The following is a 20,906-nucleotide window of genomic DNA, read 5'->3' as shown; positions in this document are numbered from 1 at the left end:
ACAATGTTATATAAGTCACAGTGTGGATGCATCATTTCTTGTCATCTTTGCTGATTTGGTCAAAGACCTTCCAACGAGTATACAGTGTTGTGCAAGAGTATGTAAACCTGGTTAGTGCATTTGAATAAACATAAAATGACTCTCAGGACCTACGCAGAGGACTTTATATGACCTTACTTACCAGGGTTTTCTTCAGAGCTGGCATTTATAGTGCTACATTTAAGATATCCAAGAATTAATTCCAGGGACACACTGGTAAGCATTTAGAGCCAAAAGAGGAAACCTTTTCCAAATTAGAGATAGGTTACTAATGCACTTAACATTAATTAAACATAGAAGAATCTAGGAACATTTGTCAAAACACTGAACCAGCTAGCAAACCTAATTAACATGCAGTGTGGGCTGTACAGTGTTTTAATTTGGGGGTGGGGGGTTGGGGTGTGACACACATGAAACTGTAATTGCAAAATCATACACACACACGTGTATACGCACGCTTTGCAGAGTGAAAGGTGCTGGGATCTCATAAGACTTACAAAGGAGGGGTCTTAAAATGGTGCAAAACATAAGAATGGTGGAATTAAAGATATGACCCATGGCAGGGAAATCCACCTGCCTGGAAGACTAAAGAGATTTTCGCTAACTGGGAGATAAGTCATCTAATAACAAACTTAGAAACAAATAAAGTAAGACAAGAAATAAGTTTGAAAGGGAGAAAACGCGAGGCCAGTGCATTTTTCCAGAAAAGACCATCAGTTCATAAAAATAGCTGCATTGAGTCAAGATCTTCAAATCTGACAACTATTTTAAAATTAAGGTCCTATGGTTTCAGTCATTCCAGCTAAATGATGAATAGACGTGAATGAGCTAAAATTCAATATAAAAATATGTGAAATATGGATACCACCAACGAAATGACCAGTCTTGTCAGCCCTCATCTAATCTCTGGAAATCATACACTCAACTCAGGCAATGGTCTGTGTAAACAGATAGGCCCCGGACCATTTCCTGGAGACCAATCAACTCGGATGCTGGTATCCAGTATAGAAAGACCTCTGCTTATGATATGCCCCCAGGCCTTCCACAATAGAAAACCACTCTCGCTACTCCCCACATTAAAAATGACAAAATAGCAAAGATACATCTCTTGGCAATTTAATATCTAAGTCATAATCCAAATCCACATAGCTCAGTATATACCCTCTATCTATTATCTCCTGATTGAAAGAGTTAAAGTAAATCTGCTGGTGTGCACATACTGAGCTACTGTTTCCTCAGTTTCATCAGTCTTCAAAGATCCCACCAACACAGACACAAATAAACTCTTCCTCTCTGGGTTCTTGTTGTTGTTTAGTCGCTAAATTGTGTCTGACTCTTTTGCAACCCCATGACTCTTGCAACTGTAGCTTGTCAGGCTCCTCCGTCCATGAGGTTACTGAACATTTATTGATTAAATCACATATCTGTTGATTAGTCAGATGCATCTCTTCTACAGCTTCATGTGCTTTGAAGTTTTTATTGCTATTCAATTCACATGTTTACATCTTGTCCTAGGCCAATTAGATTATGAATTTTATGAATGCAGGGACACATTCAGGATATTTCTTTGCATCTTCTAGCCAACCGTGGGACTACAAATATATGCTACTTTCTTATATTAATTTTCTTTGGTAGGAGAACCATGACCAAAGAAGTCCTCTCTTTGAGTGACTCGTTCAGAATCTCACGCTCCATCATTTCTTTAGTAGGCTCGCTGATTATTCTTCTAAGCAACAATTTTGTCAAAACCTTTCATTTGTAAGTTTTATTCAGTTAAATGATTAGAAAGCAACCCATATAGGTATGATGACAACTACATGTTAATCTTCCATTTCAGAAAAGGCAAAATAAGTCAAATTATGAGATAAATACATATATCAATAAATGTACACTTCAGGGGAAAAATGAGGGAATGATCTTTCAGTTTTGTTACATGATACTATAAAATAAGAATACTAAGTTTTGGAAGGCAAATCTTTCTACATCTGCCATTCGCTAATCCAGGGGGTCAACAAACTTTTTCTGGTAAGGACCAGATTATAAGTATTTTAGGCTTTATGAGCCATACATTCTCCATGCAACAACTCGCCCCTGCTGTGGTAGGGAGAAGGCAGCCACAAACAAGAGAAAAGAGGGAAATATGGGGCTTTCCTGGTGGCTCAGTGATAAAGAACCTGCCTGTCAAAGCAGGAGACATGGGTTCAAGCCAAGATTTGGGAAGATCCCACATGCCACAGAGCAAGTAAGCCCGTTCACCACAACTCCTGAGCCTGTGCTTCAGAGCCCGGGAGCTCCAACTACTGAAGCCCGCAGGCCTTAGAGCCTGTGCCCCACAACAAGAGAAGCCGCTGCACTACAACTAGGGAATAACCCCCACTCACACAACTAGAGGAAAGCCCATGTACCATCAAAGACCTAGCATAGCCAAAAATTAGAAAAAACATGTTTTTAAAGGGGGGTAGGGATGGCTGTGTTCCAATAAAAAAAATCTTTATTTCAAAGAGGAGGAAGCAGACCCAGATCTGTAGGATTTGGCCTTCTGCCTTAGCTCACCAATCCTCAGTATGGTCTGCCAGCTCAACACACTGCCTTTTACTTAGAATTTACCAATAAAGGTACTGACTGAAAGGCTGAGAAACAAGTTTAAAACAATTCCAGAATGCAATCCCGCAAATTGTAATTGTGAATCACTACATTATAGAATATCACCTTGACAATAATAATGGAGAATATCACATCCCCAGTTGATGCACACTGCTTCCCCTCTTATGATATGCTAATGGTACAGTATATCTATACATAAATGCACATAGCATATCCATGAAATACACTACACAAACTTGTGTAAGACAAGTGCAGATCTAATGGGATAAATCAGCAGGTTAGGATAAAAATGCATGTTGCCAAGGCATTTTCACTTAGAACCTTGGCAGGCTGGATTGCTATCGTGTAGAAATGGAAATATCACTATGAAGAGGGGAAAAAATGAGGCAAGGTAAGCAATACTATCACAGTATTATTTATCATACACATTAGGACCAAAAATAGTCAGGAAGGAATGAACATTATGTCATTCTCTCCCAGTCTTTAACCTTGAAAAGGGTGTTGAGTTCATAGACAGCATAACAAGAGTCAATACAAGAGGCTATAAAAATGGAGCTGGTTCTTCCTGTGCTACCCTGAAAAATTAACACACTCATTACAACAATAAAAGGCTACTTTCACCCTGTTCTAGGAAGTTACGTTCTATTTTATTAAAATTTTCCAAAATTCTTTCTTCCTTTGACTCTAAGAGGCCTGGCTCTGCTGTTGAGAAGCAAAAGACATTTTACGCACAATTTTCCTCTACTAGAAAGAGGTATATTGTGCCCTTCAGTGAACATAAAATTGATATTATCATCTCTTAGTTTATATCTCACTACTTAACCTTCAGATTAAAAGTTATTGGATTTGAATGACTAAGAAGACATCATGTCACCTTCCCTTCAATGTGGAGAGAGGGGCGTTGGGGGCAAGAAAAGATACAATGTTAAAAATACCGATTTAGACCAGCTCACATCTGCCTTTTTTTGACAAGTGACCCTGATACTGACAATTACATACGGTTGCCTGGATCAGAAAGTGTGTAATAAACAGTCTACTTTAGGAAACTTTACAGAAGACCAACCTGCATCAGGGAATTCATTTTATTTTGGGTAAAGAAGGTAGAGTTTAAAAATAGGGATAAAAGAGTTAATTCAGAGAGAACCTTAGGGTTATCAACTTCACAAAATAAAAAATTTTAACCCCTCCAAAGCCAGTATTTGCATTGTCAGTTTATGCAGAAGATACTGGAAAATACTCTCTCAGGAAAGATGAAAGGGAAAGAGCTTCCTTCCCTCCATCCATCTCTATGCAGGGCTCAACTTCAACTCATAAACAAGGCTTGCTCCCCCTTAGCAGTTGAATCTATACCCCCTAAATGGGTTTTCCAATAGCACCAGCTGTTTAATAATTACAGATTGTATTTTTCCAACAAAGGAAACACAACAGGCACCCCCTTCACCTTAAAACAAAAAAATTATTCATTCTAAGAAGCCTGTGTCAATAGGAGACACTTTATCAAAGATCTAACTTGGTAGTTGTGTTCTCTAAGAGAGATAAGCGCATTCCCTGATCAATAGGAACATAAGCAGTTTATCAGCACTTCCCATGTGACTTCTGGAAGATATACTCATTAGAAAATGGCATAGGCTAAAGGGAAAATATTTGATAATTTTAATCTGAATAAACATATACAATCAAATAGTGAGACTGAGTGACACAGGAGGGTGTCTTTTTTTAAAACAGCCTTTAAACAGAGATTTTTCCAAAATAAACTTACTCTTTATATACAAATTATGTTTGTGCTTTCTTTATCATATCATAATAATTGATTAATGACGGGCAGAAAGGAGCTTGCCTTCTCCTCTCGCTGCCCTTCTCTCTCTTCATTCCACGGTGCACCACGGGTGCACCATGCTGCCCGTCAGATCGGAAATCCTGAGTCACCCCTCATAGACACGCTCACATCTCCTGTTTTCCAAAGGTGCTACTGATTTGCCAATTCACCCCTGAACTCCCTCTTGTGACCCAGGCCTTCCTTTCTCTTCCCATTTCATTCATTCACAGAGTCAGAGGACTGTTCGCCGCCCAGTACTGTGCTCTGTGCTGAGGAACAGCAAGGGATGGGAAAGGCTCATCCTTGCCCTCATGCGGCTGACAGCTGACCAAGGGCTTCAAATGCAGGGAACAAGGCAGGGTCAGCCACATGGCAGCCTCGGGTTCAGCTAGGTGCTCTGTGACCTAAATGGATGGAATGGGTGCGGTGGGAGTGGGCGGAAGGCTCAAGAGGGAGGGGATACATGTATACATACGGCTGATTCACTTTGTTGTATAACAGAAAAAACACTGTAAAGCATTTATACTTCAATTTTTTAAAAAAAGCTACAAGAAAAAAAGGTTGGGATAAAAATCAAAAGAACAATGATACTTAGTGACATGGAAATTACATACAATTTGAATTCCAGTGTCTATAAATAAAGCTTTACTGCAACACACACACACACAAAACCAAAAAACCAAACCAAACCAAAAAAAACCATGGCGCCCTCAATGACGTGAGGCAAGGGTTAGTGTCCCGTTCCTAAATCCAGGGCCAACAGCAATGGCCTTGTCACTACTATTCACCTGTCCTGAGCCTCTTTCCTGCCACGCCAGGCCCAATGTTCTTTTTTACCGTCAGTCCACCTCCTCATGCACAGCCTTTCTTTCAGGTGGGAAACCTCCACTGGCTTAGAAACTCAACTTTCACACAAACTGAACTCAATTTACCTTCTAACCACCTTCACATCACTCTCAGACTTACTCATCAGGCTCCAACCAGATAAACTCCAAGTTACTCTCCCCTGCTTCCCCAGCACCTCACACATGTGTGGTCCTCACATTTCCTTACACATAGGCGTGGCATCATAACGGTTAAATGAAAACAGGAGAATAAATAACTCCAAGAAATTGAAAGCTAAGAAAGAAGCTTAGTAGTCCATTTAGTAGCGACCTGGACTAAAACTGAATCCAGGCCAGTATGTGAAACTCCCTTCAGTAAATTTTCTTGTGAGAGAGGGGAAAAAAAAAATCGTTTTATTTCCACAAACCAAATCAAACACAGTATTTAGTAAAGAGTCTCTGGAATGTTACAAGTAACACTTCATAATTACAATAGATTTGAGTTCAAAGACCAAGTGATGAAAAGAAACTTTCTAATACAGGGTTCAATTCCCTATATAAACTTCCTTTCTGCTGCTCCATCCACCACTCGCATTTATATTGCTCTTCTACTTTGTCATAAAAGCAGTCACCTTCTAACCCTTTTTATCAAGCAATCTATGCACTAGCTAAAAGTACACTAGACTCCATCAGGCGAGCTATAGGTTTACATTACACAAACATACCAATTCTGCCTGTTCAGCACTAGTTGTCAATAAAGGCAGGCACTTGCAAAACAGCAAAGTAGGTTACTTGCCTTCAGAGAACAGATAGGAGCCTGCCAGTTTTGCAAAACAAACTCTTTGCAATCACCAAAGCTAATCTGTCAACAAATTACCATTAAAGTCATTCCTCCTGATGTTCAAAAAGAGATTTCTGACTAGGCAAGAGATAGGGAGTATTTTTTTTTTTTTTTATTAGCTCACAGGTCAAGACTGAAAATTACCTTCTCAAAGTAGCAATGCTTTTGCTTCAAGTCAAGAGCGTACACTTCACTCATAATGAGAAGCAGCATCTGGGTTGCTATTACCACGCTCTCTTATGTACGTGACGCTTTTTTTCCCCCCATTTCCTGGTCCATCTTAATTTTCAATGGAGAGATTAATGACACACAACTGCTGTTCAGAAATTAGAACGTGAAAGAATTTCACACGAGGTTCAAAGTCTGCATTACATAAATCTTTGACAACAATATTTAGATGGAAGGCAGGTCTAAACAACAGAGGAGAGAACTAAATTTAGCATTCAGGGTGAAAGATGCCTTTTCCAGAAATAGCCACAAAAGGAGTTAAGAAAAAGTATAAGTTTGCTATTTTGTGCCTGCCTTTTCTTTATTTGTCAGAATTATCTGAATTCCTGTCTCAGTTTCATTTTAATCTGTTTGGTTTTTGCTAACATTTTGGTGGCACTGATTCCTATAAAATGTATTTGACCATCAATCGGTTCTATAGTATTTGAACTCTACCTTGTGTCTTCAAAGAGTCTATCTGAACAGAGCAATTCCTTAGAAATTTCTTAATTTTATAATTTAAAATTATAGCTTGGGTCTTCACCCATTAGTGAAGGAAGGTGCTGGCTCTTATCATAGTCCCCAGGCCCATGAGGGCATTTAATAAAAGAGTAATCTCAAGACTTCCCTGGTGGCCCAGTGGTTAAGACTTTACCTTCCAATGCAAGGGGTGCAGGTCTGATCCCTGGTCAGGAAGTTATGATCCCACATGCCTCACAGCCAAAAAGAAAAAGAAAAACATAAAACAGAAGCAATATCTTAACAAATTCAATAAAGACTTTAAAAATGGGCATCAAAAAATCTTCAAAAAATATGAATAATCTCTTCTGTACTTTATTCTGAAAGTACAGAAAGGACACAGAAAGTCCTTTTAGGACACAGATATGCTGAACGTATTTACCCTTCCGGTGGCATCCAAAGACCCTCTCTTTTCAGACACAGTCCCTGCCTGCCATGGGAAAGCCCACGTGAGAGGATTCCGTAGAAAGTTCATAAGAAATCATTTTCAAAGAAAAAAACAGAATGACAAAGCCGAACTGGCTACTGATAGTTCATCTTTGCATCTATAGATCTATACCTAATCACCCAGGCTTCTCTCTGTAGAAGGGGAAACAAGGCCAAAGATGACCAGTGGCATTTAACACAGCCCTCCAGAGGAAGATGGGGAAGAACAAGAAACTAAGGGAGGCTCCCTGTAATAGGTGCTTACTGCCCATCCAAACACTGACAGCTACTTCTTCCAGGCATTGTTTACCACAGAGGCAGTTACAATTCGAAACACTGGTAGGACATTCTTCCAGTTCTGTTTAATACCCACCCACTAGTAACTTCAGTAACAAACACTAGAGGAAGGGATTCATTCTTCGATCCTGACAAGAAAGAGAATTTCTGAGTGTCTCTGGTCCTCTGTAATGACTAATTTTACTTCCTTCAAAGGCTCATTGGCAAAATTCAACCCACTGGATCCTCCTCTTTCTCTTCCATGATCTTGCAGAAGCTCCTTGTCCTTTCTACCTTTTTACCTCCTTAATAGTCACCGAATGTTTCTCTTTTTCTTTTACATTATTAATGTGAAACATGTACCTTAAACCGAATGTCAAAGAAGCTATATGAAGTTAATACATCACTTAGCCACAACTCTCCAAATAATATAGTTTTGAATTCCACATATAGTTTATCTTATTTAAATGTCCTTCTCACAGACTACTTCTAAACTGCCCTTCTCATATAAAACGATAACCACACCTAAAAACTCTAGCAACCAAAGCTCTCCCTACATTGATTTGCAGACAATAAAAGTGCCAGGTGGTATCCCCCCCAAAAAAGAAAAAAAACCCATCATTAAATGGAATGTTGTTAAGAAATCACTGTTTTATTTAACAGCTATTCATTTTTATTGAATAAACATTTTCTAGTATGCATTCTGTTAATTGACCTGACAGCATATGCTGTATATGGAGAAACTTCTAAACATTATGCTCTATGTAATATGCTTATCTGAAAAAGCTCTCATTTGCAGCAATATGGAAATAAAATTCTGCTTTCTAAAATTCAAGACTTTTAAAATGCATTAATCCACACAGTTTGTGAAATTGCTCTGGACATTTTAAAATCCTTCCTTTAAGGGGAAAAAAAAAAAAAACTTTAGTAACTGGTAATAGTATTTGTTGCCGAGTTTCATAATGGAGTAGTCAGTATCCAGTAGAGAACTTTTACAGACCTGGAAATGGGGCAGGCATAATAGGAAATAAAAAGCAGTGATGGGATTGGGTAAAGAATTATTCAAGAGCTAAAAGAAAATGTTCAGAAACTCTATCAAATTATATTATTAGAAAACTATTGTTATAATGGTTTCGTGGTCCAGATATAAGTACAGTTGAAGCATTACAGAATAATACATTTAGTTTTAAGGAAGGGAGCCAGTTTGTGAGTGTGTGGGTGGGCTTCTCCAGCTGATGGTAGCCCCTCTCTTTGGCTGATGGCTTCTGAGTGATGATGGCAATGTCCAGACCAGAATCACCAACTCCACTGCCTAGAGGGCACAAGTCAGCCAAGGTCCTGGGTGGGCACTCAGGCCGACTGCAGGGCTACGGGCTCCTTGACTTAGTAACAATTCATCTCCCAACAACGGTTACCCGTGTAGGAATACTGCCCATGGTTACCAGATCGGATTTTTCAAGAGAAAATGGAAAAGCCAGATTTCCCCCATTTCTCTAGGCTGTCAACAACATAATTAAAAAACAGCAACAGCAATTCTGTCTGGACCCAATTTAGCCAATCTACAGACCAAACCCAGAACAGAAGCCACTCACTCCACAGCGAATCTTCGTGAAGGCTCTCCATTCTGAAAGGGCACTTGTTCTCATTCGTAATTATCTTTGGTAACATGGATCAAAGGTGGAAAGGCTTGCATTTATTTATTTTAAATCTTGGCAGTAGGTAAAAATTCTCCCTATACTGTCAATGATTGCACTGGAGCAACTGGAAAATCCTAGAACATTCAGTTTCATACACAGCATAATTAACTCATTTTTATACCAAGCCTTTTAAGCCAGATCTTTTTGTTCCATGGACTTCTAACATATTTTACAGTTCTAATTCTCTTCCAGTGTCCTACATTAATCAAAGCTGTAACCCCTGTTGTCTTTGTACTACAGAATCAGAATGTGCCCCTGGCGAGGAATGGGGGAAAAGTCAACAGGAATTAAATTTCAGTGCAACTGTTTACTCAACTGTGGCCTGCAGTTATTGAAATTTTATCCGTGGTTTTGTGTGACTACCGCAGTAATGAATTCAGCATGGCTGTGATTTTCTCACTGCTGGTATTCTCACTTCAAGTAAAAACCTGTAGAATAAGAATGACGAAAACAACCCATGTCCATCATGTTGACATTCAGATAACTACAAACTGTTTAACTGTTACAGTTTCAGTCTGAGAGAAAACTGATAATACGACTTCCATAAAACTTTCTGAATCCTGTCTTTTTTTCTTATTTCATCTACAGATTTTCTTTCCCCCTAACAACCTGTTAAGCGCCTCATCGTACACTTAAGGAAGTCACACAGCTGTCAGTTGTTTTATTTTAAAAGACTCAAAAGGCCTGCCAACGACAATATATGGAGTTTCAGGCACAATGATAGACCCAACTGCTTTCTTCCTTCCCAAAACATATCAGAGGCAATTAGAAATAAAATTGTTATAAAAATATTAAAAGCACTTTGAAGTACAATCAAAAGGTAATGACCTGTATACCAATTACCCAAACAACATATTCTCTAAAAAGTCGTCAGAACCAAGATAAAAGAGGGGAGACATGAATAACTAATTTTGCGGCTATGGTTTTCAAGGAAGATGCTGTTAAAATGTACATATACATGAGCAAAATAATTCAGAAAGAGAAAAACAAATATTGCATATTAATGTATATATATGGTATCTAGAAAAATGGTGCTGATGAACCTATTTGCAGAGCAAACAGATGCAGATGTAAAGAATGGACTCGTGGAGACAGTGGGAGAGAGACAGGGTGGGACGAACAGAGAAAGTAGGATTGACCTATATGCACTATCATGTGTAAAACAGAAGCTAGTGGGAAGCTGCTGTGAACACAGGAAGCCCAGCCTGGTGCTCTGCGATGACCCAGAGGGGTGGGATGAGGAAGAGGTATGCTTAGAGTTATGACTGCATCACGCTGTGGTACGGCAGAATCTAATACAACGTTGTAAAGCAATTATCTTCCAATTAAAAAATAAACTAATTCTTAAAAAAATGAATGTATATTACCTTCTTCGTGAGGTCAACTTGTGGTTGCTGTTCATGGAGTAGGGAGGGAGGGGTGTGTCTGTGTGTGTTTGTGGCATAAAAGTAATGTTTTTGGCTGGCTTATGACTTTGAGATAGTGGATGATTTTCAGTTCTTTAAATAAAAATCAGAAGATGTTAATTTCCCATTTATCCAATTGACATGTTCTAAATACTAATTACTCTGTGTTCATACCACCTCAGGCCATGGGGTCACAAAGAGTCGGACACAACTGAAGTACTCAGCATGTACTCGCGTATACCACATCAGTCAATAGCCCCACTTCAGCTGCTCCATAAAGAAACAGTTGATCTTGGCCTCTGTTTGGTAGGGCACAGAAAATGGCAAACCAAATTACCAACTTATTTCCAATATATCCACAAATATCTGAGAATATCACACGAACAAACACATACACAAATACGTGGATCCCTTTCTACCACTGATAGGTCCTGTCACCAGTGTCACTGGTTAGGATTTGGCCATTTGCACTACTGCAAACACCCCAAGTTTACACACATAAATCCCAGCTGATGTGATGCCCAGGGAGCAGGCACTATCGAATCTGAGCTGCCACTAAAAGAGAGATCAAATCACTTCAAGTCTCTTCCATTCTTTTCTATTTTTCCCCCACAGATTCCACTGTCTCAAGCTGGTTCCAACGGTTTCTGACAGACTAACAAGCTAATGATTCCTTATTGGTAAAAATTCTTAGAAAGGAGAAAATAATACATGTTTTAGAGACCGCCAAATGCCATATCCCTAAAACAGGAAGGGACTGCCTTAGTTTCTCTGCTATAGATTCTAAGAAAATGGTTTGAGAAAAGGTTTGCATTTTTCCTTCTTTCCCCCAACCCCCAACAATGTGTTTCATTCAGAAAGGGCCAAAGATTTACCACTCTTTTTAAACCATTTTCCCAAATTACTTTGTATTTAATAAATGAATCAAACACTAAAATGCAACAAAAATCATTCATGATCATTAACAAAAATGTACACTATTTCCTAATTCCAAAAGAGGCTGTGAAAACAATGCTTATCTTCAAGCAAATGCTATTTACTTACTTGAATTTGCATCAACACTTTGGCCAACCAGCAACATTCACCTTGTCACACCCTTTGCCATTTGTAAATATTTTACCAGTCAATCACAGTTACCCATATAAATGCCTACAAAGGATATAACAAGAATGAGTATGTCCCAACTTGTGATCATTTGGGGTAGCCACCAAAAAGAGATACTTTAAAACAGTAATAAGATTTAGTCACATACCAACTGCTGTATGGATATAAGAAACATTTCTAAGTCGCCTATCTCCCTAAACTCTGAGTAACAGCAAGCAATTTCTTACACCAATGACTGCATTATTGATGTCTTGTTATCTACCCAATTTTGCTTGGGTATTTCTCCTTATTCCTACTCTCCTGTTTCACCTACTTTTCTTGCTTATAACCCTTGTTTCTCCTGTATCCTTGACCCCTTATTTGTTTCCTTCTTCCTAAGGTTTAATAAGTCTTTTTATCATTGTTTTTTTTTTTTTAAACTCAAGCATTAGGAACCATTTCTCCAAAGATTCCTTTTATTCCAAGTAGTTAAACTTTAGGCTGGCATATTAGGGGCTCCAAGGAAGTGGCCAGAGGTCCACCCGATCTCACTTTCAACAACCATTTCCCAAGACAGACGGGCTTCCCAAGACTGAAATGACAAAAGCTTGAGAATTTGTTTCTTAAAGCCAATGGCTGGGGCCCCGGCTTAAAAGATGCTGCGTACAGTCAGATAGCCGGCTGAGTATCAGACGGTCACGGTGGTGAAGTGTGCGATGGAACGGTAGCATCTGCACCCACCCCCCTCCACAGCCCGACTCCAGCGCACGGTACCTGCTGCTGCTGCTGCACGTGGGCCAGATCGGCCGTGCCCACGTCCACGGCCGGCGTCTCCCCGTTGGACCGCCCTTCCCGAAGACTGCCGCACTCTAGTAGGTGGTTGCCGCCGCTAGACCCATTCTGGATGGCTGAACCGTTACTTTTTGTCTCAGTCCCAGATTCTTGCATCATGACTCAAAAACCTGATTTGCAGGAGGGAGCCAGGGAGAAAGAAACAAGCAGCTGTTAGCACAGTTGTTGTACATAAAGAGAAGGGCCCTGCCTTCAATGTTGCCAAACTCTGTAAACAGTTGTCACTTCCTTTCACTCAACTTATCCCTTATTAGCGGTCCAATAGTCTAGTTTCTGAAGATGGAACCGTTGGTCCAAATTCAAGTTTTAAGGGATCCACTGTACAGCACAGGGAACTCTACCAATATTCTCTAATAGCTTCTATGGGAAAACAATCTGAAAAAGAACAGATACATGTATATGTACAAGTGAATCACTTTGCTGTACACCTGAAACTAACACAACATTGCCAAATGACTATTCTCTAATATAAAACAGAAGTTAATTAAAAACTTTAAAAGAAAAGCAAATTCAACTTTTCGTAGTATTGTTCTATGTATGCTATCTTTTTCCTCAGAAAAAAAAAAACATTGTCAGATGAAACTTAGAATTTATGGTTAAATTCCTGTGATTATATCTGGATGTTTTGCTCAAAAACCAGTAAGTCATTTCATTCAGTGTATTAGGTATAACATTTAATTTTAGTATGTATAGGCTCTGTATGATGTATTACACTCTTAGAGAAGTATTTTCCAAATGTAGTCTATCAGGAGATAACACACCTTAGCAAGAGGCCTCCTGAGGTATTAATTCATGCTAAAACCCCTTACAGTCAAAACCCCAAAAGCGTTCTCAAGATTTGCACTCCCTGGAATCATTCAAGTATTGGAACTTTTCAAAACTGGCCATTCCAATAAGATAAGCTACTTTGAGAGAGGGAGGGGGGAGTCACAACTTTTCAGAGGCTAAATAAATTGACTCTTGTCTTTGTCTTATGGTTAAGATTGTCCTGAGAAGTCCCATTCAGAGTTACGTGTTTCTCATACTGAATTCCTAATGTCTGGTCTGGTTTAAGGTGTGAAAGGTCTAGGCCCTCTTATGCTTATTTTGGAGAAAATGTTGCCTAGGCAGATTAAAAAAAAAAATTCTGAATTTGAAAGTGTAAAGTGCAAGTCGCTCAGTCATTTCCGACTCTTTGCGACCCCATGGACTGTACAAGTCCATGGAATTCTCCAGGACAGAATACTGCAGTGGGTAGCCTTTCCCTTGTCCAGGGCATCTTCCCAACCCAGGAATCGAACCCAGGTCTCCCACATTGCAGGCAGATTCTTTACCAGCTGAGCCACAAGGGAAGCCTGAATTTGAAAGTACTAAACATCAAAAAAAATTTTAAAGATATATATAAAGGATTGCATAAAGGATTATTATAGTAATCCCCCCTTTATCCACAGGGGATACATTCCAAGATCCCCAGTGGATGACTGCTGAACCCTATATACACTGTTTTTTTCCCATACATACATGCCTAACGTAAAGTTTAATTTCTAAGTAAGAGATTAATGGTGATAACTAACAATAAAAGAACAATTATAACAATATACTAGGGTGAAAGTTATGAGTGTGGTCTCTCTCAAAATATCTTGCTGGACATATTTAATGCCTTTTCCAGCTTAAATAAGCACTTTTCAGACACTATGATCACAACTTCTGCTTGTTCAAAGTACAAGAGCAAAACTAGTATGCCCTTCTTTTTCCTTCTTCACAAATTCATGGATAGAAGATTGGTTCTTCTCCACATGATTTTTTTTCTTTCCTTACTGAGAACTTCCACTTTTTCACTTAAAGGAAGCACTTTATGGCTCCTCTCTGGCACATCCGAAGTACCAGCATCACTAGTCTTGCACGTTCTTGAACATGAGCCCTGTGATACCTGGACACAACTGAGATAGCTACTGAATGGAAAATGGGTGGGAAACGCTGGGCAAGGGATGATTCCAGTCCTGGGGAAATCGGAGCAGGATGGTGAGATTTCATCTCGCTGAGAATGGCGTTGAATCTAAAACTTAACAATTGCTTATTTCTGGAATTTTCCATTTAATATTTTCAGACTGAGGAAAACAAACCTCAGAGAGTGAAGCTGTGGATTGGGGGGCAGGGGGACTACTTAAGACAAATTCAGTCTGATGTCAGAGTTCTTAGCTATGTGTTTTTTAAAGCTGAGGTAAAGAAAGGGCCAAACAATGAACATTTCAGGGTCGCACTCCAGGCTGAGAGGCCAGACACAAACAATTATCACTACAGGGAGGTGGTAATTCAAACATCCAAGCTAAGGAATGCCCAAATAATTAAGACAACTGGGAAATACCAATCTTAGATAAAAGGGCAGAAAACTTTTACACAAATTGATTCAAATCATGGATGACACATACACAAAGTGTTACAGATTTCTGCCCCGTAGATGAAATATGTGACAACACGCAAATTTAAACACTCTAGGCATCTTTACAGGAGGTTGTCTTCCTGTAAGACATTGGTTTAAGTCTGTTCTATACTCATACAAAAACAACTGTAAAAATTAAGAACAGAAAAATCCATATCTTTTTTCCTTTCCGTGCATAGTATAATCCAATGTAATGACAAATTTCATAAACCCAGAAGGCATATATACACACACACACACATTAAAGTTAATCCAATTCTGAACTGGATTAAGAATGGCATTTTTTGTGAACAGGTGGAAAACAAACTCAGACACAACAGCTGATTCACTCTTGTCTCTTTAGATCAGATATTTCAGTGATTATAGTCCTTTAAAAATTGCATTCATATCTTACTGTCTGCAGAGTGAAGAATCTACCAAAAAAGAACTAAAACTTTAAGATGCAAGAACCAGGCAAAGCAAGTATCTAGTTCATCATGAAAAAAAACACCAAATTTTTGAAACGTAGGTGTTTTTTTGTCCCTCAACATTTTAGTTTCTCTGTCATAAACTTTCCCACATGTACAGAAGCTAAGGGAAAAAAAAGTGTTTAAGGAAATAGTCGTTTTAGTACTAAGCAAGGAAACCCATTTAGGTTTTAGGGTATGTTACAAGCATATCTAAACAAAAAAGGAAAAAAATGTTTTTCACCTTCCAGAAAGCCTATCTATATCAGGGGTTTCCCACTCCACAAAGACAATGCTTTTGTCTATACCTAAACTCTATACCTGCCCTCAGAATGGGACATATTTAGCCAAATAGCCCGTCCTCAGGAAGCAGTGCTACAGGTAAAATACGGCTTTCAAGTCACGTTGACCACTGGGCTCCCAGATCTGAAGACAAGTGTCAAAGAGACTGACCCAGCTCCCTTTTCCTGGGTTTGACAACATCGTGGTGGGTGGAGTCAGAATAATATCCAACGCACAATCTGATGAGAAGATTTGCTCCATGCAGTTCCACAGAAGACTGCCAAGTCCTCCAGCACAAGTTTCACAGGCATCAAGCCAAGCAGCTTGGCTTGGGGACCAGGTTTGTGAGAGTGCAGGCTTTGGGATCGAAATTGCATAAAGGATTATTTTGGTCCGAGGATGTCCTTAATTAGTCAAGTGCTAACAGTAGTATGTTGGTTGGAAGATTTAAATTTTGCTATAATCTCCCACACCAATCAGGAGAAAACAGGTTTTTTGAAAAGCACATGTGAAAAAATGAGGAGTGTCGATGTCTAAGAATGTTTCTAACAATATCTGGGCTGGCAGTTTTTTCTTTCTATGGAACGTTTCAAGCTATTTAATAAGGCTTTTCTATTTGTATCATATGCACAAACTACAAAGCCCTCTGATGTACTTTTCAAACACAGAAGTATTCTATGAGGGAGAAAAGGCTATTCCCACTTTACAGATAAGAAAACTAAACCTCAGCAAGTTAGGCAGACATGAACTTGTCCATTCCATAAAGGATGAGCAAATTTCCAATTTGCAAAGTCCTGCACTGGGTAGTGAATTAGGACATCTACACAAAGAAAACGGAGTCAAAACCCAAAAAGACAACGACGAAGGTGGCAGGTAGACAAGGAAAAAACATCCGAAGTACAAAGCTAAAGGTATCAGCACGCTAGCCAACCACTGTATTTGGGGTTTTTCTACTGAGTTTTACAATTTTAGACTCATCTAAAGCAAGTCACAGGAGAGGTATCTCTGTTCTCTGGCTGGGAATGCTGAGCTCTCTTCTTGGGTGCTTGTCACAAGCACCTAGTGTGCGTGACCTCCGCCTCCCTCTAGGGTGGGGGCATCCTAGAAGCAATGATGGGCTTTGCTCCATGACAAACTGAAAACAAGAAAGGACACACAATCATCCAAAGAGCCTAAACAGGAGAGGCATGGCACCTGAAGGGCATGGCCACGCCATACCCCCCTAGCAAGTCCTGTCTCAAAAAACAAAAGCCAAACCCTCCTCCAGCCTTCTCTATGACTTCTCTGAAGGAGCTGGGCGTGTTTAAATCACATATGATCCATTCAACATAACCGCACAAAAGCTGATGCTACAATCGCACAGATGTCGGAAAGCTTACGAAAGCCAAAATGGCCCGCTTCTCATCTTACTTGGAAACATTACAGCGCTACTGATTTCAAAAGATCGATTTTTGTGCTGGAGGGACTTGTAGGAGGGATAAGAACTGAGTTTAGCGTGCTTATTTATTGTCGTTGCCAATAGAGCTGCTCTCTGGAAGTATTCTGGAAAATTCATAATGTCCAGGCCAATGTATTTATAGTAAATGAAAGCAATGCTTTCTTATTATGATTATTTCCTTGGTTACAGTGTTGATGCTGAAAATTTAAGGAAAATAAAACCCTTGTTATCATGCTTGTGAAAGATTTTAAGCTAACAAAAAGTTCAGTCTTGATTCCAGGGCAGTTAATTAAGGTTGACCAAGTCAGGCAGAAGTAAATTAACTTGGCTGATCAATTATTTATATGAAGCAGAATAAATGCCCTTAAAGAACTTGGTCTGTTCATGAAAGGATGTGTAAATTAAACTAAACATAGTTTTGTAAAATATATTTATATGTCTATGGGGAGAGGAGAAGAAAAGTTAACTGCAAGATCACTTTTTAGGAAAATGATTAAGAGTGATTATACAGTCCTTCTCCCACTCTATCCCCTCCCCTTTCAGCCCCCCTCCCCTCCAAAATACCCTCTTTCTCATTGTTCATCCATGTGTGAGGAAGGAAGGGAAATGGTATGCACTTTGAAGAGACAAGAGAGGCTTTGAAAAAAAAAAAAAAGGAAGGATGGAAAGGTGAGATGAAGGAAGTGATGGAGGGAAGGAGGACTGGGGGAACTCTACAAATGGAGAGATTACGTGAGTGGCTAATACAAGCAGGCCTCAGAGACACTGCAGGTTTGGTTCCAGAATATGGCAGGAAAATGAATATCTGAATAAAGCAAATATCACAATAAAGTGAGTCACACACATTTTTTGGTTTCCCAGTGCATAGAAAAGTTATGTTTCTACTATATTGTAGTGCATTAAGTGTACAATAGCATTGTGTCTGAAAAAAAAGTATTCTGTTAATAAAAATACTTTAATTAAAAACCTTTATTGCTGAAAAATGCTAACCACCATCTGAACCTTCAAGAAGTTGTAATCTTTATTGCAATAGTCATATAAAAAACCGCTGATTACAGAGCACTCTAGTAAGTATAGTAATAATTTTTAAAATTTGAAATACAGTAAGAATGACAAATTTGTGATACCAAGACACAAAGTGAGTAAAATCTACTGGAAAAAAAAATGGGGCTGATAGACTTGTTGGATACAGGGTTGCCAAAAGCCTTCAATTTATAAAAAGGAAAACGCAGTGTTTGTGAAGCACAATAAGGTGAAGTGCAATAACAGGAGGGTATGTCTGTATTTTCAAAATCTCGATCATGTGGCTCTGACCCAATTATCAGTTAGACTTCGCACAGGGTTTGTAGGTGAGTTAAAAAAGAGTGAGCGTCAGCCCAGTTCTTCTTCGAAAGAAGTACTCTTTAAAATCCTCACGTTGCAGCATGAAGATTCAAAATCCTTAACAATCATTTCCACATGATTCAGGAAAGAAGAAATAATACCTGTCTGTATTAAGAAATAAGACCAACACACACTTTTGGGTCTCATTACATAAATGAACCATTCCCTTTAAATGTGTGAAGGATTTGCCTCGCCACACTATACACACCAAGGAGTTTTAAGGTGTGGCTAAGGGGAACGTATTCCCCATCGTAGTTCGGTGGAGTCACCTGGGAAACTGACCCACCTGGTGCTCTCACTTCCTCTCCTTCAAGTCAGGGAATCAAATACCAAAACATACAGATGGAAGTCAGGGCCTCCATGGAGAAGAGGGGTCTACATTTCCCAGAGAGAGAGACAAGCTTCCCAATCTTTCACCCTTTACCTGGAAAGATGCTACTGGGGCAGGTGGCAGTGAGGAGATAAAGGGCCGGTGGAGCGGATTACAGAAAGCAAGTGAAGAAAGGGCATGATGGAAGGGCCCCAGCGGCTCCAAGATACTGAATGACTGTCTGCAACCGGCAGTCTCACAGCATACTCTCAAAGATAAAAGAAGGGGAGGAGGAAGAACAGGAGAAACGGACTGACCACAGCTGATTACTTTCTCATCTGAGAGCACTTCCACAAACTGTCTCTGAACTCTTTAGACACACTTCTGTCCGTCCACTGACCCCACTGGCAGCAGTCCCATTTCATGGAACAACCATCCTAGGGCCAAGTTAAGGGAGAGAAGTCAGAGTACTAACTATGCTGTGAAGGCACCATCTCCCAAAACCAAATTTTCATAATTATAACAGAAAGGCGTAAATTTTCTAATGCATGGCAGTTCAAAAAGTAATCAAGGGAATGAGCCGGAGGGCTATTTTAATGTATGCAAAGCTAGTGACCCACAGTAAATGGGAAGTAAGCCACAATGAATACAAAGTAATGCATACAGACTGAAGTCCTGGTCTGATGAGGGACGGCTAAAATTAACACCCAATTAATTTCCGAATTGACAAACAAATGAAACCCATAAATCTACTTTCTCATTAATTTTCTTGTGGTATAATTTAAAGCAGTAATATGAGGGCAAAAATTGAGCATTATCCATCATAAATATCAAAAAGATAGCACTGTAACACCATAAATTATGCATATTACCTGTTGTTAAAAATGATTTATGTATTATCAACTTTATCATGCACTGTACGCGTCTACATCTATCTTTAAAAATCTGGAATTTCGTGTAGTACTTAACGAAGAAAAAGTTAAGGAGCAATGAAGTGGTCAAAGCATCTTAAAAAAAAAACAAGTGGCAAGTTAGTCATATGGGAGCATCTAGGGTAAAACTGGAATCTTCATCCGTCCCAGGTTAGTGTGGAGAGAGAATATTATGCAGGTGATGGGCTGGGCCTCTCTGGGAGGAGAAATAAAGAAGCTCCAGGAACATCCCTCCTAGGAAGCACTGGCATTTGGGGACTAAAGGAGTTACTCCTCTCTCTGGTCTTCAAAAATGCAGCAAACACAGGGTTTGATGTGAGAAAGGAATGGGTACAGGTAACCATATGGTGGATGCATCTAGAGAGCCAGAATCCCTAACAATAGGGGTTTTGTGAAACAAGGAATTGAGGTCAGTTGGTGAGAAACTTGAGATGAAAATTCCGTTCATTGTTAATAAGAAATAATTAATAACAATAATACTGCAAATTTATAATAACAGTAATAATATAGCTCTCTTAACCTTTATAGTGCAAAGGAGGGGGGAAAAAGAAATAGGAACTAGTTTGTACTTATCAAACTAGAAGCACTTTTATTTATCAATTAAATGCAAGAAAAGGCATTCTGATTAAAATTATTTCCTTCTGCACCTCTCCATCTCCATTTGTTTAATAAGAATTAAACAGCACAAAATTCCTTTATCTCCAACTTGACTTTCAGACACACCTTGCACATAATAGGAATCCAATATATAACTGCTGAATTTTTAACTAAACGATTACACAACAGAAAAATTCAAATCCAACCTCTCAATCAAATGAGATCAAGGGCCTGTAGTCACCACCTTTTATGTTGCTTCTTTTAAAATATTCTGCTTCCTGTACTCAGGAATGACTAACTGTTTTGGAGTTCTAAAACTCAGAAAAGAACGTCAGCCATTAAATCATTTTAAGTCCTCACAGAAGTAAGATTGTCCCAGTTTGCTGAAAATGTAAAGATAACCAACCAATAAAAAACTCTACCAAAACCCATGGTGAACATGTAATACACATGAGGATAATTCCGAGGCCTGGAGATGGTAAATAACAGGATGTTTAATTTTCCCCGTA

General features: G+C 39.2%; 1 protein-coding gene across 25 annotated transcripts in view; it reads right to left on the bottom strand.

Annotated features, from left to right (window-relative positions):
• Positions 1-20,906, bottom strand: part of FOXP1 (forkhead box P1) — a 627,940-nt gene that overhangs the window by 227,660 nt on the left and 379,374 nt on the right. For all 25 annotated transcript variants that reach the window (XM_059879649.1, XM_059879647.1, XM_059879650.1 and 22 more), the window contains one exon: positions 12,513-12,700. In XM_059879649.1, coding sequence (XP_059735632.1) covers positions 12,513-12,689 — 177 coding nt within the window. In that variant the 5' untranslated portion in view covers positions 12,690-12,700. The remainder of the gene's footprint in view (positions 1-12,512; positions 12,701-20,906) is intronic.

This window comes from Bos taurus, chromosome 22 (assembly GCF_002263795.3).
Source record: "Bos taurus isolate L1 Dominette 01449 registration number 42190680 breed Hereford chromosome 22, ARS-UCD2.0, whole genome shotgun sequence".
Lineage (NCBI taxonomy): Eukaryota > Metazoa > Chordata > Mammalia > Artiodactyla > Bovidae > Bos > Bos taurus.
The sequence above is the reverse complement of the archived record's forward strand: the minus strand, read 5'-3'. Positions and strand labels throughout refer to the sequence as shown.